This window comes from Semicossyphus pulcher, unplaced genomic scaffold, assembly GCF_022749685.1.
Source record: "Semicossyphus pulcher isolate SPU_LCO1_2020_fin unplaced genomic scaffold, fSemPul1.0.p SCAF_19, whole genome shotgun sequence".
NCBI classification, from domain to species: Eukaryota; Metazoa; Chordata; class Actinopteri; order Labriformes; family Labridae; genus Semicossyphus; species Semicossyphus pulcher.
Genome location: NW_027211692.1, coordinates 19,042,512 through 19,060,800, shown reverse-complemented (window position 1 = coordinate 19,060,800; position 18,289 = coordinate 19,042,512). Strand labels below are relative to the sequence as shown.

The 18,289-nt window shown below is 39.6% G+C and overlaps 1 protein-coding gene across 1 annotated transcript; it reads right to left on the bottom strand.

Moving 5' to 3' along the window:
• Positions 1-1,714: 1,714 nt before the first annotated feature.
• Positions 1,715-16,898, bottom strand: LOC138597504 (transmembrane protein 255B). The gene is made up of 9 exons (XM_069669108.1): positions 16,835-16,898; positions 15,597-15,736; positions 14,878-14,940; positions 11,132-11,221; positions 9,772-9,852; positions 9,504-9,589; positions 7,984-8,143; positions 3,750-3,851; positions 1,715-1,890 (listed from the first exon to the last, which is right to left on the bottom strand). Exons 1-9 carry the CDS (start codon positions 16,896-16,898, stop codon positions 1,747-1,749), a joined length of 930 nt encoding a protein of 309 aa, XP_069525209.1. The 3' UTR covers positions 1,715-1,746.
• Positions 16,899-18,289: the final 1,391 nt, after the last annotated feature.

The following is an 18,289-nucleotide window of genomic DNA, read 5'->3' as shown; positions in this document are numbered from 1 at the left end:
TGTTTAGAAGTAATAAGAAGCATGTTAGCATGCTAACACGTTAAACTAAGAAAGTGAACATGGAAAACATTACCTGCTAATCTTCAGCATGTTAGCTTTTACATGTTAGCATGCAGTCTTTAGCTTTTAGCTCACAGCACCATTGCGGCTGTCAGTTCAGCCTCTCAGAGCTGCGAGAATGGCTCATAAAACGTAGCCTCAGCCTCATGTCCTCATAGCAAAAGAAAACTTAAGTGTAACTTCATGAGTAAAATTGAAGGGATTGAAACAATACATCCACATGGTGAGTCTGAACAGATATATTGATCTGTATGACTGGCTTCTCCCTTCTATTAAATCTACAAATGGTCTCCAGAAAGTGTTAAGTGTTTAATTTTTTAATTAGTTTTTGTTGATGTAATGAATGATAGACCTTAGTTATGTTTGGATGTTGACATGTTTATTGAGGTGTTTTTCAGAGGAAGTGTACCCTGTACTACCCACAGAGCTGGCCTTCTGACAGTCCATCAAGTTTTTTCCAACATGTTGTTGCCAGACCTACCTCACACTCAAGCTTTGCCATGTTCTGTTTCGTGCCTCATATACTCCCACATTAATGTGAAGTGAATTATGCTGCAGAAAATCCATCAAACACACTGGTGTGGATATTTTTTCCCATCTAAGAATAGATTCTTTTATATCAGAGGAGTAATGAAGCTTTTTTTCTGTCCAGAGTTTGGTCAAAATGTTCTGATTTAATGTTGCTACAGAAAATATAAGAAAGACAATTTTATTTTACCTTCCATATATAAGATCAGTCAAACAATCCAGAACAATGTGGTTTGATATTTCATTTATTTAAAGCTCCTGTGAGGAACTTTTGGTTTGTGTTGATTATGGCGCCCCCTGTGGACAAAGCCGTACCTCTTATCTCTTTTCTGATTTTGTCCTGTACATGCTCAACTGGTGGTGTTTAACAAAAAGTCTCATCCTGCTTTCTTCATACATATCACTCACTTTCAATGTTTGCCCTGGAAAATGTAAACAAAGGCAGCTGCAGTTAATCACTTACAGTTTATCCTGTGACACCTACCCCCCACCAGCAGTTTCAGGCTTTAAAAATAACTATATAGAAATAATCAATCTAGTTTCTGATGGTCTGGTTTGCTTTTGTAGGTCTTACAGAGTAAACAGAATTAATTTCAGTCTGTTTCACAACCAACGAAAAACTCCTCACAGGAGCTTTAATAAATCTGTTCTGTGATTAATCCCTTGTATTGTATAAAAATGTTTGTGTGTTCAGATGTATGTTACACTGTCCTCAGTCGCACACAGTCAGTTCATGTTTGAGGGGCCTCAGTGGGCATATATCAAAGCACATCAACATCACAGTGAAACCAAACACAGTTTGGCTGTCTGGGAATTTCATGTTTCATGTTTTATATGGAGCATTTCACGTGGTTTTAACTTTTTTGTACTGTTTCATTGTTGTTACCAATGTTAAAGTTACATCTTACATGCCCTCTTATACAGAGCACGCACATTTACAAACATATAACATGATGTTTTTGAGCAAAATACAGTCAGATATGTTTTAATATTTGCATAATATTCAGACCAGCTTCTTTCTTGTAGATGCACCTGTTATACTTCTCCTTTCCAAACAACGTCAAGAATAATCATGAAAATAAAGCATCTAATTATACCTTAATGTTCTTCATGCATGTGTCTTTTGGTGCATTTGTGGTGTAATACTGAAGCTGGTGCTCAGGCAGAGAGGCTGTGGACTCTGCAGGACAGCAGGCTGGTTAGCGGGGCGTACGGAGAAGAGTCTGTGTGAAGGGTAGATGATGAAGGATTACTCTGTGAGGCTGATGACACTTCTGCACGAGGGAAATACATCGAGGCTCCCTGGATGAGCGGGACAGGACGAAGAAGAGACAGAAACAGACCTTCATTCACTTTGAGTCATACAGTATGTCCTGTGTGCAAACTTGTGATAATTCATAACAAATTTTCAATAACAATGTCCTTAAAAAACTGATTAATTGTTTTGCCAAAAAATCACAAATAAATAGATCTACATTTTAATAGTCTGAATAAAACATTTTTACAAGCTTTTAACCACGTCACCCTTTTTGTTGTTGGTGCTGTTTTAGATCCAGAATACACTTTTATTCTCTCGCCTTTAATTAGTTTTTATTAATGTGAATTCTAGTAAACTGCCTTATTGAGCTTTATCAAAACTGGTTTATTGCACTGATGAAAATACAGCATTTTTGGTGCAAACCAAACAGATTTATGAAACAGATCGGAACTGAATTTTCACAAGAAAAATAAGTTGTTCAGAAGTGGGTGGTCAAGTAAAGAGACCTCCCATGCTTTAAAAAAAGGGACTTTCAAGGGTAGTAAATAGAAGAAAGATATTGGACCTGTACTGCGAAGTGTGCATGCGTCAATGTTTGTTCTTGGCTGCAGGCCAGGGTTGTTTAATTGGTGTTGGGATCGCCAGTGATTTTGCTGTGTATCATAGAATGAATAAAAGTGTTTATATATTTATTAGTCAGATATACCAGAGGATTTATAGTCAGCGTGTCTGTATATGACAACATATTTAAATTTGTAGCGAAATGGCAGACTTTTACGCGTCCGAGGAATACGCTTTTAAATGTTCAAGTTTTTGATTTCAACTCGATCGAATAGCTAGAGATACAAATGTTTAAGAAAATGAAAGGGCCCTTGAAACATTATCTTTAAAATAATAGGTTAAATTACTCAACTTTAGTTATGCTAGCTAGTTAGCCCACTAGCTGCCTATTGCTAGGCGACAGGAGCGGGGTTTCCCTCGAAGGCTGCAGCCCCTGGATTGGGACACAGCTATGCTCGTTAGGTTAATTGGTGACTCTAAATTGCCCGTAGGCATCTTTATGTGTCAAGTGTAATTATTACTCATTTTTATAAGTAATAAGTTGTGTAATCTAATGGGAAATTGTAAGTCGAATTTTACCTAATTTATTTCTCTTCACTGAAAACCTAGGGTAACATTTACTCAATCAAATGAAGTGCAAATTGTTACCTTCATTTTATTGAGTAGATTTTATAAGTTGCTTTTTATGGTGCAGTTACTGTTAGTGAAAACAGAAATTTGTCTAAAGGCACACTTAGGTAGAAAATTACTAAAGGGTTAATGTTCACCTGCTGCAGAATCACTGTAAAATCATCTAACTTCAAAGGTTCAATTGCCACTTTTATGCACTCTGAAGAGTGAGGAGGTTTAGACTGTCCGGTCATAAAGTTAAGAGGACCTCTTAAGGTTAAGTTAAGAGGAGTGTCTCTATTTCTTTAGATCTGCTTGTTAGTCACTGGTTCTGGCTGTTTTTGGTGGACAGCTACAGACAAATGTAAACTGTAAACCCTTTTTGTATTAAAAAGGATGCCAGAGCACCCACTATCACTTACATCTTATATCCCATCAAGTCTACTCCCTTTACACACTCCCCAGTGTCCACTAGATGGTTCTGAGACTCTTGATCTTTTTGCTTTGGTGTAGGAGGAAATATAATCAGGCCTGTTCTCATTAATCAACTGTGAGAACGTTAAAGGATGTTTAATGGATGGATGCTGGGTGGAGATGAGGAGGTTTGTGTTTGCGTTTACATGACTGTAAGGTGGTTAGACTCATGCATGGAAACAGACACACACAAGAGTATGCTTGTAATGGTTACTTTTTTCTGTGTGTGTGTGTGTGTGTGTGTTGATTGCACACTGACTGGGTGGAGCTGGTAGGCTGTGTGTGTGTTGGCGTCCGTCAGCAGAGGAGCTGTAGGGGAAGATGTGCTCTCAGACGGCTCAGTCACAGGGCTGCTACTCCTCTGACATACACACACACACACACACACACACACACACACACACAAACACACACACACACACAGACACACAACATTATTAAAAGTACATTGTACTTTGATGCATAATGCGCTCACATTTAAACAACAATAAAACAAACACATTCAGCCAAAATATAATGACACAGATGACTAGGCTGGTCTTTAACTATAGGACACTGATTATAACCTGTTTTGGCCAGGATCAGGGAAAATCTACACATTAGACAATCAGCATAACTTGTCCTCTTTATTATTTAAATGTCTCATCTCCCAAATAAGCACCAGGCCAGTTGGAACCAGTCTAAAAAACGTCTTTGATTTATAACTGTAATACAAACAAATCCAAACATCTAAATGTCAAAGTTTGGATATCTGAAAACTGCACAGAGACCACAGTAATGTACAGAATCCGTCCAGTCAGGGACACTACTGTTTACATCACGCAGATCTGCTGTTTATTTGGCAGAAAAGGCTCTGATGTTTTGAGGAGCTCTTAAAAGGGAAACAATGATTCTGCCCATGTAAATAAATCCTCCAAAATACTATTCAAATTTAAGCTTTAAGTTATATACGGAGATATTTCTCTGTAGCAGAAAATGTCAACATTAAATAATCAGTACAGTTTGTTTCAACAAATAAAGGAGGTCCCATCAGCAGAACTGATCATTTTACCTGACAGTCATCTGTGTCTAATCCATCTCAATGTCACGTAGTTGGCTTGTGCATGTTTATTTAGAATCACTGCCAAGTAAGAGTTCACTCTACAACTAAGGAAGTCAGCAGGGTCGTAAAAGCTGTCCATGCATGCCGTATGTCTGTCTCCCTGTCTGTCTGTTTCCATTTCTCTCTCTATTTCTGTTTCTCCCTCTATCCAACTTCCTTGACCCCTCCAGTCACCGCAGATGGCTGTTCATCATGAGTCTGGTTCTGGTCGAGGTTTCTGCCTCTGTTGCCAAATGTTACTAAGTACTGCTCGTGGGGGATTCATATTGAGTCTCTGAAGATTTCTGCTCATTTTGGGGGGCTATATTTTGTAAATGGTCTCTACATTGTACACACATGTATAAGAAGGAATAAAAGAAAGGAAAGAAGTAGAAAAAGAGTGAAAAAAAAAGAAGAAGAAGACGGGACCTGCTGCAGAGCCGCCAGGCCCCGAATAGCTACAATTAGGGAGTTGCTTAAATGTTTCACATACCATTAAGGACACTTGTCACACGTTGCACTGAGCTAATGACACTCCGTCTTATCAGATCTTTAAAGGATAGAGCACACCTTTTTCCCTTCAAATAGCTTAAATAAATGTGTCTCTCAGTGTTGTTTTGGTGAACATTTGGGTGGTCTGTCTGCAGAGTTTAAATGCTGTTGGAGGCTGCAAATCTATAAATTTTACAAAGTGTTACATTCCCTGTCTTTCATGTAATCCACTGCTGCCAGATGGAGGGAAACACATAAAACATCTGGAAAAACAATGAACACAAACACATTTCCGTGACGAATTATCATGTTATATGTATGACCCAATTATGGGATGGATAATTCAAGATAGTAACTTCAAAATCCTACAGATCTAGAATCTCCTGAGGCTCAGATATTAAAAGTCTTACACAAGAGAGTCTGCAACTGTCTGCTTGTATTAAATCATATGATATCAAATGACATCTGAAGACATTCCTACTGTTAAATATACAATTACAAAGTATAACTGAGAGATGTATGGCAGGTGAGGCCGTCTGATCCTAAAATTTTTGCAGATTATTTACAGAAAGGAGACTAGATACCGATGTTATAGAAAGAGTAGTTGTGCAGCGATGAGGGGCTGTGTGGTCTGTTGTCAGCTCCTGCAGGGTTTAAACTCACTCAGGTCAGATCAGCTTGATGTCTGGCAGCATAAAGCTCAATTAGCTCTCCATAGACCACAAAGCAAAGATGAGATATTGGTGCTGGTAGGTTCTTCTTCTTTGTTGAAGAAGTTTTGGTTTAAGGACAGAACACAGAGGTTTGAAGCTGCTTTAGGGATCTTACAACTCAACAGCACCATGTACAGCAGTGTTTACATTAGAGTCTGCTGATATTAATAATAATAACTTTTATTAATACATAACAACGACATAACAAAGCATAAAAGCAGTAAATCTGAGAGGAGACAGGGAAGAAAGGGCAAAAGCAATAAAAAGCAATCAAAGAGAATAAATGAAGCAGAAAGAACTAAAAACAATTAATAGAAATAAAAGACATAAAGGCGATAAAATAACTAAAAGAGATCAAAGAAAGCAATAAAGAGAGAAAAGCAATAAAAAGACAGAAAAAAAGAATAAGATAATTAAAAGGGCGATTAAAAGTGTAATTTCCTGTAAAGGATTAATAACGTACCTATCTATCTAAAAACCAATAAGACTACATCACATAAAAGCAAGTCTAAGTGAGTTTTAAGAAGTGATTTAAAAGAAGTCACTGATTCTGTATGCCTTATCTCCTCAGGCAGGTCGTTTCAAAGCCGAGGGGCCCTGATGGCAAAAGCACAGTCTCCTTTAAGCCCCTTTTACACTGCCAGTTCAAGGCGGGATTATTACACCTCTGTTACGTTTCGTCTTCTATCTAAAATGCACAGAGACAGAGTGGTGGGGTGAAGTCGTTCTGCCTCTGAGCCGGCATTGGAGGTAGTAACAGAGGTGAAACGGTGTCACTGTAAACAGCAGAGCCGTCGGGGCAGCACAGCGCCGTGTCTGTGTATGTGAAGCATGCGCTGTTTGTTTACACCTTGCGCACATTTTGCTTCAGCAACAACAGAACACACAGTGGGGCGGCTTTACAGCAGTTATGTTTGGTCCAATGTAAAATGACACAAGTGGCAGACAGCGAAGCTTCGTTGCGGCGCTGAGGTGAAATGTGAAAAGGGCTTTAGATTTAAGCCTCGACTTTGGAACCACCAGAAGGACCCCACCTGAGAATCTAAAGCTGCGAGCAGGCTCATAAGATGCCAATACTGCTATGTAGCTTGGAGCCAGACCCATACATGCTTTAAAAGTGATCCATAAGATCTTAAAATCAATCTTGTGAAATGTTGTTGTTGTATAGTGAATATGTACTGTCTGATAATTGTGTTTTTTTTATTATTTTTACTTGTAATTGTAATTTTACTTTGTTTCCTGCCCAGGGACTACAGATGAAATTAGCTAGCTAACTCTGGTACAGCTAAGAAGCCGTATTGTCCATGTCAGATCAAATAAATAAAATCAATTCTTAAATTAACTGACAGCCAATGTAGGGAAGCCAGGATTGGGGTGATGTGGTGATGTCTGTTAAAACCAGTAAGGAGCCTAGCTGCTGCACCCGGACCAGTTGGAGGCAAGAGAGAGATTTACGGTTGACACCAGAAAAAGAGTGAATTACAGGAGTCTAATCTGGAGAAGATGAGTGCGTGGATTACTTTTTCGCCGACCGGATGAGAAAGTATTATTTTAGTTCTGGAGATGGTGGAAACATGACTGTACAACTTTCTTTATGTGTGTTTCAAACGTAAGGTCAGGGTCAAATGTTACTCCAAGATTTGTGGCAGTGGGCTTCATGCTGGCAGACAAGGCACCAAGACCGCTCTCGATATGATTTGGGTTGTTTAGTTGAAGAAAGTTTTCAGCCATTCAACAGTTGATCCATCAGTGGAAGGTATGTCTGTGTCGTCTACATATTCAGCAAAGGAGGATGAGATTGATACATGTTTGGATTACACTAGGCTTATTCGAGGCCCAATGGTTAGAGCATTTATCTTTTGGTTTAAATATTGGCAAACTTAAAAACATAGCAGGAAGAAACCACAAGAGAGAGTTGGGGAGAGGAGTGCAGCTTCTTTTCTCTGCCATTGTTGTCAGACATCTAACCACAGACTGCCAGACTCAACATTTAAACTCGTGCCATTCTCTTTCCATCAAAAGCAGTATGAGGTCTGGAGATCATCTGGCTGAATGTTGTTGTGATGTTAAAGGAGCAACAAAAACCCAAAATGTTCTCAAAACTCCTGCTGTCTTGTGCCTTACTGCTTGGTCCCTAACATATGGACATAAAAAGGGACAACAACCTAATTTACCAATGTGTCTGGTTCTGTGTTCTTGTGTCTTACCATGTCCTTGATGCTGCCCAGCACCGCTGTGGTAAGGATTCCTGTGAAGAGGGCCACGAGGTTCAAGCCAGCCAGGGCCCAAATCAAAATGTATAAAGTGAAAACTTCCTCACAGCTCTGTACTCCGACAAACTCGTAGTAGTTGCTGAGGTAGCCTCCACTGCAGAACAAAACAACAGATACATTAAGTGAATGGTTAGTCAAATCCTAAATAAATGATAAGACAAAGCCTTGAAGTCTGAAGTGATAACTCATAACATAACATTTTTAAGAAGGTAACAGGTGTGAGTTGGTTTAAATTGTGGCGACCAGGGGTCCATTTCAGAAAGCGGGTTTAGTGAAAACACCGGGTTTGTTAACCCTGAAATGAGGGAAACCTCGGGTTTGCCGTTTCAGAAAGAGAGGTAACTTTAACTCTGAGTTGGTTACTATGGTAACTGTGTCTGTGAACCTAACCTGGTCGCGAGCAGGTTTTCTTCAGGAAACTCAGAGTTTCGCTCTGTCTCCTCCCTCTAGAACACAAAAAACCCTCATTCGACTTCCTTATTCATTCAGCCCGTATCACACGTGTGTTTGAGCGGTTACAAATTCAAAAAAAAAAATGTTGCGTCTCTGTGGTGCTCTGACCGCTTTGCAAAAGTCTTTTATAATCATGATAAAAAAATCAAAAGACAAATCTGTGTCAAAGTCATAATTCGTAGATTTTCCACCACCACTGCCGAGAGCACTCAAATAAGACGCCGTAAGTTATTGGACTTTGTTTTTTTTTTTAAAACTAACACATTCAGTTTACTCAACATAAATTAAAATGTATGTGAAGTCAGCATCATGTTAGGGATAAAGCTAATGCACATTAAAACAGCCACTGAATGATATTTCATTACTATAATATTTAAAATATGATTGAAGTGAGGTTCAGCCATGAGCCTGTTCTGCCTGAGCCGCACCTTTGAATGACGTTCTGGTATTTTATTTTTAACTGCTTCCATGTACGTTTTTCTCCCGCTGCATTGCTCCTAAATTAATATAAATTTTAGCTTCCGGTCGTGATTAAATATTAAATAAATAGACCAGTTCAAACTTGCGCATTTACTCGAGCAGCAGTTTCTTCCCACGCCGCTTCTCTCTCTTTTGCAGCTGCAGCTGTGTTACTAGATTTTTCTAAAAACATGCTCGTATTTGCTGAACGTCCGCATGAGGATTTCGAGCTCCACTGGTGTGACGTAGGAGGACCTCTTTTTGTGTACCGTTGCCATGGTGAATCGTGGTATCGGGGCTCCATTAATGCTGGCTTTTTATAGTCAGCATGCACACACTTCATTTTGGCTGAACCTACTCAGAGTTGATTGAACTAGCTCTGATCAGCTGTTCTGAAACCAAAAAGCCAGCAAATTTTAACTCAGAGTAAGTCAAACCACAGTCCGGGGTTAGACTGAGGATTTGTTGAACCTCCTTTCCTGAAACAGACCCCAGGTAGTAGTCACAATGCATGTGAAACAGGATAATGCTGCTCGTCTCACTTGGCACAGTCGTACAGGTCGCAGCAGTAGCAGGTCCCACTGCGTATTGTCATGCTACAAGACTCCTTTAGATTCAAACAGGTTACCTGAATAATTAAAGTGAAATATGTAGTCACTTACAAATACTGCACAGACAAGTACAACACAACTTTTGAAAAAATACATGTTTTTAAGACAAAAAAGGTTTTAAGTTGACTTAAATTTAAATATAGTTGCACAAGACTAAGGCCAATAGCTCCTTGCACACATTCAGTGCATCCTTACTCACTGAGGTGTAGAAATTCTCGTAGATGTAGCCGCTGCCGCTGCTGTAATACTGACATCTCCCTGCTGTCAGTGGACGCATGTCCTGGATGAAGTTAAAACATGAAGAAATATGAACCACATGGTTTCATTTCAAACAACAGCAATCAATCTTTATTGAGAATAAAGTTCTAAAAATGTCAAAACCAACTTGATACTTATTACACAACATCATCCAGGTGGCAGAGTGACAAAAACACATTGAAGTGAGTGGAGTCTCTTTGAGATCAATCAGCAAACTCTGAACACAGTATTGTTTATGGCTCTTTTGAATTGGTAAAATAAGGTTATATTCACTGGAAAATGCTTGTCTGGTGACATTCACAGCACTCTAGATGATAATGTTATTATATATATCTTTGTGTTATGGGACCCCTACCCTAAAAAATCATGTGGAACACTGAATCCTTACATAATGATTTAACTACGTATATATGTGTATAAACTGCAGCCTATATATGAAAACCATGACTATAACATATATTATATTACATGGTATATAAGGAACACACACATGTGGGAAAAAGAGATATAAAATGCTTATCTTGTTTTTAATATACTTAGGACAGGTGAGATGTGGCTTTAACCCCTTTAACATTGTAATTTACCACACTGTGAAGCTACAGCTTTAACACACAAAACATACACACACAAGACATAATTACAGTAACTTTGAGAATGTATTCTTTAAGGGAGGCCTGTACGCATAAATCTCCTTTAAGCACAACAGTGCTATACATTTCAAAAAGCATTTCTCTATGAATTTTTCCCTCTCTGATGTTTCCCAGATACTTTCCTGAAACACTGTGGCACAATTACATTCAGTGGAGAGTAAAACCATGTTGAAACCTTTGTTTTCACATTTTCAAGGAAAAACCTCTGATTAAAGTGACAGCAATGTTAAAAAACAAACATTATGGTGTCAAAGTTGATTTGGAATTAAAAGCCGTCCCACTCTGGCTCAGGCCAGGAATAATCTTACAGTGTGGGTTCACAAAGATAAACACAGAGAACTCTAACACAAACCATCCACAATTGTTTAATAAATCAGCTCCTGGCATCCATATGTATGATGTCAATATGTTCCCCATTGTACAGAAAGCTAGTTCTTGTAAAAGGATAAGGATAAAAATATAATAGAAAGATAAAAAATAGGAAAGATTGAAATTGCTAGTATTTTCAATTAGCATAAATACTGGAAACAGAGTGAGCTGGCCTGTTCTAGGGGAAAAACATAGTGGATTATCATAACTATGATAGCGCTTTGTTTCATCATCCAGTGCAACCATCTATAGTGTCAATGTGTACAACTGTAGGTAACTCACCATGCTTAAGACGATACAGACGCCATCTATCACAAGGCACAGGAAAGAAGTGATGATACCGAAGCTGAGGAAAACAATGGAAGCCGTCAGCTGGAGGAAGAAAGGGACATAAAAGAGAGAATTTACACTTAAAATACTGAAAAAATGTTATTATTATTTGATTGGATGGATGAAAATGAATGCAGATTATGGCCTTCACAGTACTTCACTTTATTATTAATTGTATTCTTTCTTTCCAACAGATAAAAGTTTTGCATATCAATCAAGCATCCGAGCGCTGACTGTTTTGACGTCACACTGTCTGCCATTTTGTTTCTTCACAACTGAAGATAATATAGTTTCAAGCCCTTTATTATTTATATTTCACACTTTTGAGATGTATTTCTATATTGGCTATTAATTTTTTCAATCAAACATTATAAAACTATAAACACTTTTTTTGTTTTGTCCCAGTATTACCATTTATATAGCTGTCCTACCTGTTCTGCAAAGGCTTTTGTTTGCTTGTAAATCATTTTAGTATAGGAGAAAAAGAAGAAGAAGGAAGACGGTATACTTTATTAATCCCTGAGGGGATGTATTGTTTTCACTCTTATTATTACAAACTTGCTACACACACATAGGCCCGAAATACTTCTTTTCACCAGTCTGTCCAGTCGCCTTGCATCCTTGTGTCTTATACTGCCTCCCCAGCAGACTGCAGCATAAAATCAGAGTATTTCTGTTTGTGACTCAGAGTTGTATTTGAAGTCCGCCGTATACAATATGAACAGGAATGGAGCCAAGACAGTCCCCTGTGGAGCCCCCCTGCTGCTCATTAATGTCTCAGAAACACAGTTCCCCAACCTGACAAACTGTCAGGTCAGGTTATCTGTGATCCAGGAAACAAAGGAAAGATCCACTCCCATCTCTATGAGCTAGTCTTTGAGTATAATGGGTTGGATTGTGTTGAATGCGCTTGAAAAATCAAAGAACATGATTGTCACATAAGCGCCAGATTCCTCCAGATGAGATAGGGCACGGTGAAGCATGTAGAGGACAGCATCACTTACTCCAATGTGTTCTTTGTATGCAAACTGCAGGGAATCGAGTTTGTCTTTGACCTCAAGCCTCAGTAGGCGTAGAATCATCCGCTCGCGGGTTTTCATGATGTGCGAAGTAAGGGCCACCGGTCTGTAGTTATATAGTTCAGCCGGACATTTTATTTTTGGTACCGGTACAATACAGGATGTTTTCTACAGAGCCGGCACCCGCCCCTGCTGTAGACTCAGGTTGAAGATCCTGTGGAGAGGTTCACACAGTTGGGCAGCACAGTCTTTAAGCAGCCTTGGACACACACCATCTGGGCCAGCTGCCTTCCCAGAACAAAGTCTCGCGAGCTCCAACCTCACCCCCGTCTCTGTGACAGACAAGGGTGGAGGCACAGGTGTGAGGAGGGGAGTAGCTGCAGCAGTGGAGATGTACACATGTGTAGGAGGAGGAGAAGGGGGAGCTGTGGTGGCGAAACACACTTGTGGAGGAGAAGAAGGAGCTGCGGTGGAGAAGAAGGAGCTGTGGTAGAGAAACCCAAATGTTGAGGAGAAGGAGAAGTAGCAGTGGAAGTGGGTGTAGCCGCAGTGTCATTGGCTCTTTCCGCATCACCCATTATTGGCTGTCTTTTCTTTTTGTTGTAGCCAGAGATGGTACTGATTCCTCTCCACACCTCACGGATGTTGCTGTGTTGTAAATTCCTCTCTATCTTCTTTTTGTATCCCACCTTTTGCTCTTGTTTTAGCCGTTCTTCTTATTGGGAAACAGCGTACAGTCTTTGTATGCATGACTGTGTCTCTACAGATGTTGATGTACTCAGTAAAACAATCAACCTGTATGTCAATGTTCATACTGTTCTCATCTGTTTCCAGCAGCACATTCCAATCTGTGCATTCAAAGCAGTCCCTTAGAGCCTCACTAGCCTCACGTGTCCATTTCCTGACTGTGAGTGTAGTTGCAGGCTTCCTCAGCACACAAGGTTTGCAGATAAACCAAGTTGTGATCTGACCTGCCCAGTGGTGGTAAGGCAGTAGCTCTGTAAGCTTCTTGACATCGGCATACAGCAGAACAAGGGTTTTATTTTCTCCAGTAGGAAAATTAACAAACTGTGTAAATCCAGTCAGGTGGGAGGAGAGGGTAACATGAGTGAAGGCTCCTGATATTATTATAAGTGCATCAGGATGTTTAGTCTGTATCCTGGCAACTATTTCATGGAGAACTTCACATGGAACATCAGCAGTCGCCTTGGGTGGGATGTACACAAGTATTGTTATGATATGACTGAATTCTCTTGGTACATAGTATGGTCGCATGCCAACTGCCAATAATTCAGTATCTGGACAACACATCTTCTCCTTGACAGCAACACGAGCAGGATTACACCATCTCTGGTTCACAAATAAAGACAGACCCCCTCCTTCTCTCTTGCCACCAGCTATAGCATCTCTGTCTGACCGTATGAGAGTGAAGCCAGGTAGATCCACGCTGGAGTCTGAGATGTTTTGATTCAACCATGTTTCAGCAAAACACAGAAAATTGGACTCACAGTATACTTTCTGAGTCTTCACCAATATCTCCAGCTCATCACTTCTGTTGGGCAGAGAGTTGACATTTCCCATGATGACTGATGGCAGACAAATCTCCATTTCCAAGCCTTCACCTCTGCACCAGCATGGCAACCCACGAAAACACCTCTTTATCTCAGCTGGAATAGGGTGGTATCCTCCAGATTTGCGCCTTTTCAATGAAAAAAGCTATTCTCTTGAACAACCTCTTCTCCCCACAGAAATATCCATCAATAGTTGACAAAATATGACAAAAATACAAAAAAAATAAAGTAAAGATTCACAGAAATTCAGAGCTACCAGACTTTGCAGAGCACGTTCTAGAAGGACACGGTATGTCAATGACACGGTATAAGTAGTAGAGTAGAGTAAGTGTGTCCTCGTCCATAAATGTATGTGTATGTCATTGTTTAGTGTCATCTCTCTTTAAATAACTTTAATTTTAATGAGCACACAAACTTGTGAAGAATAATCACCATTCATGAATAATTCTGTCTCAATATCCTTTTGACAGCATCAAATAACTAAATACAAATAAACTTGAACACTTGGACGTGAATCACCATGATAATAACTAGCTATAATGACAGAAACCATGTTTGAGAAAAATTTATCGGGCGTGTATTTTGATTTTATAGTTTGACTCATGTCTAATCTGTTAACATGGAGGAGGCGGGCTTTGTGACCTACACTGCAGCCAGTCAGCAGGGGGCGCCCGAAATGTTTTGGCTTTACTTTTAGGGAGCTGTCTTGTCGTCCACCTTTAATACGGTCTATGGTGTGAATGTGTGTGTGTCGGGCCTTTAAGTGTGTGATCCTAATTGGCGGCTTTAGTCAACTATTGAATGTCTGTTATGTAGACAGTAGAGCATTAATGATTTCAAACAGAGACCTGGATAAAAAGTAGACTTGCATCCTCCTGAATGAAACAGTGAGGCCTCAAATTATCTGGTTGCAAAACAGCACGTAACACATAACATTCTGTATCTCCCTCTTTGCCAATATATAAACCCCTATCTTAGCGGCCTTGGGGCTGGGTGTGCACAGGGAAAACATGAGAAAAAAAATTATGTGACTGATGATATAGGTCTATGAAATTGTACGTGTGCATGTATATGTCAGCTAGAGACAGGGAGATCTTTAGAGGTTTACCAGCTGTTTGCGGTTTTCCTCCAGGCGGAGTCCCAGAAGTCCCAGGAATGATCCAAGGGTCAGCTGCAGAGAGCATCACATAACATAGACAGTAAGTGTTAAACATAATAAAGACATGTGGTTCGTTTTAAGAATTGCTGTGACACTTTGTTATGATTTGGTTTGTTTTCAAGGAAAGAAAAGGCAATATGTTAGAACCAGACAGTTTTGAGAAGAGCTCTTGGGGAATGATTTAAAAGCACACAGTATGTTTTGTTACACATTGTTGATAAAGGTGGTTGAAAATTTTACATGCATCAAGAAACGTATTATGAAATTCAACAATACTTCCAGAAGACCTATTATCATCTTCTCGTTTCGAATCACTGTAGGAAATGCTCGTGACTGACGTGAAGAACTGACAATCATCAATTTCACAGCTTACACCTAAAGCAATGTTTTTTCTCAGACAGATGTCAAAAAGCCAATAAATTAGCGAAGGTACAGTTTTGGCCAGCGCTGCATGACTAAAGGATTGCAGCTTCATAATGCATATCACATGCAGGAGGATGTTTAGAATTCTTTTAAAACTTTCAGCTGATTTCCTGCTTAGCCTATAGCTATAATGTTCGAACCCAACTTGTCCGAGTTTTGTTTTTATAATCGCATCAGTCATTTTGCTGTTTCTCCCGTTATTCAGTTATACATCACAGGGGAATTATCAAACATAAACAACTTACAATAACTCCAGAGGTGTAGCCAGTCACGTTCAAGCTCTCTGTCCGGGTGGTTGTGTAAACTCCCAGCACCACCAGCAGCAGAGACAGATTGAGCATGCCCAACACCAGACACAGAGCTCTCCTGACTCGCACTGTCATCTCTGCAGCCAGAAAGAGGAACCCTCAGTCATGTTATGTGAAAACAAAGACAAAGAAAACACAAGACTGCATGCTGCCCGTGGAGCCTGTTGGTAGATTCCCTGATATTTCTAGTCTGATTTCAGTGGGAACAAAACAAACCTAATTTAACTGATTTAATTTAACTTAATTTAATTATAAAAACAATGATCCCAACCTCATGTCGCAGTCTATTTCAGTTCAAATGTAATGACTTTAATAAGCTGCATTGCTACCATATATATTCAAAGTCAATAGCAAACCTCAGTTTTTAACCACCATTTAATTATATTTAATTTACAACAATAATATGATCCTTTTTTATGATAAAAAATCACAATCCTATAAAGAAAACATTCATTTCTAAGTACACACAACAAATATCTACACCTGAAATCATTTAATCTCGACAAATTGTTGTGAACAACATAAAATTATTGCATTCATTACAGGATCTTATGGAGGGAAGCTTCTGGCAAACAGGAAACGTCATCATCCCATTATTAACAACATGTGCTTGGAAAACATGTGAATAAGAGCATTATCTTCCTCCTCTTCTTCATCCCCTGTGTTTGTGTAATTGTCCTTCTCCCCTTTAATACCAACGAAAAACCCATAATATAAACATATTTGGTATAAAGTGTGGACTGACTATCTCTTCAGTTCTGGTTTTATTGTCTTTGCTGAAAAGGCAATAATAGCATCATGGCAAAACCAATTTATTTTGAAATTATTCAGCACACTGAGTCTCTGGTTGACAGGCTGACGTAAATAAAAACTACACAAATAATGATGCCATTATTAAGCTTTTGTAAACGTTTGCAAACATCCACCTAAGTCGTATTATAATAATACGTTTGCTAATTCCATGAGCTTTATTGTTTTTGCCTACTGGTAAAGAAAAGTTTGTAAGCTTTCAACTGCGTGATTAATTATATGTACCAGCCTGGAAGCACAATCAGCCAATCTGTTGTACGGAACAAGAAAAGATCTAAGATAAGGTGAAAAGAAGATTTCGAAGCTGCACTGACTCTCATTCAGCCTACATGACAACATCACCTTCCCCGCTCCCACTAACTTACCTGTTGCTCGGCTCTTTGGCATCGGTTTGTCCCGGCCCGCCGCTCCCTGGATCCGTGCAGTCATGATATATCCAAAACTTTAAAACACAAATATTCCTCTGTCAGCTTCTAAGTCTAACACAGCTCTGGGTATACTTAAGGCTAAAAATCCTCCCTCAGAGAATCCTGAGCATCACAGGTCGCTACCTACTGCGCCTGTGCGTGTGGATGGAGGTTTCTTTCAATAAAGTGCTCCTCTGCTGCGTTCAAGGACGGTCGGAAACGTAACAGTATACTGAAGCAGCTGCCAAGACACTCAGAATGTAGTAACTACATCCTGAGTGTCTTGGCAGCTGCATTGTACTGCAGCTGTAGTTTCAGTTTGTAAGCTAAAGTTCTTGCATTAAGCTTAAATCAATATCTCAAAAACATTATAAAAAAGTACCAGGACATAAAGATGAATAAGACAAGGTATTGAAATGTAATTAATTCATAAAAACATATAAGGTAGCTAAGAGAGTAGCTAGTAACTACTTAGCCATAGTTAGTAGTTGAATGCCATTATCCTGCCAGTTGTTGTGTTTTCTGGTAAACCCCCGCTCCCAAACCAAACTTTCAATTCAATTAGCACAAATCAGCAGACTCAATGTTAGCTTTATGAGATGTTTAGCCTCAGGTCAGTTGCCCAGTTGCCTTGCCCAGTTGGTAATCAAGCCTTATCTAAATGGATAATCGATACCAGGAGCTGAAATGGGTTCATGTCACGTACTGTTAGTTTCTAAGACACTGAGACAGGCAATATGCCATTAAGTTCAGTTTACTGGAAAGGCAGGCAGGGGTCAGAGTATCGCAGAATCAGTCTAAATCCAAAAAAAGGGGGAATGTCGGAGTGAGGTCTGGGAACAGGCAAATGGGATCAAATAAAGGCAGGGCAGGCAGAACATGAAGCAGGTAACACTGGAATTCTGAAGGTACAAATAAATCTGACAAGAAGAAAGTGAAGGGGATGGTGAAAGATAGTGACTTCTTGGTGGTGCGATGAGAGGAAGAATGTTCCTGATTTTGAAGGAGGAGTAGACGGAGAAAGGCCAGGGGATTTTTGCTGTAAACTGGTTGAAGACGTACAGTTCAATGGCCCCAGTTTCTTGGACTTAAAAGGAAAGGACATGCATGGGAGGAGGCCAATGGTGCTACTGGTCGATATGGTGGTTTACGTCTTATTGAACACCCTTTAAAGATACAGATATTCCTTGAGAACTCCAGACATATCTGACAAACAAAGTATCAGTGAGGATTCTGCAAAAGGATGTGTCCTCGTGTAAATTAGCCATGATGTCCCAGTATGTATGACAGGCTGCTGTGGTGCATAAATAAGATGAAAATGAGTGTTTCAGTGTGGTGACATTCTTAGAGCAGAGCATTTGATGTGTAATCTGGCAGAGAAGACATTCGACGTGTGCAGGGGATCCCATTTAA

Excerpts from the sequence above, each read along its gene's own strand:
- LOC138597504 (XM_069669108.1), bottom strand. The coding sequence starts at position 16,898 with ATGACTGCACGGATCCAGGGAGCGGCGGGCCGGGACAAACCGATGCCA. Across the intron at positions 14,941-15,596 it reads GCTACACCTCTGGAGTTATT|CTGACCCTTGGATCATTCCT; the intron begins GTAAGTTGTTTA and ends TGCTCTCTGCAG. Across the intron at positions 3,852-7,983 it reads TGGGCAGCATCAAGGACATG|AGGAGTAGCAGCCCTGTGAC; the intron begins GTAAGACACAAG and ends TGTGTATGTCAG.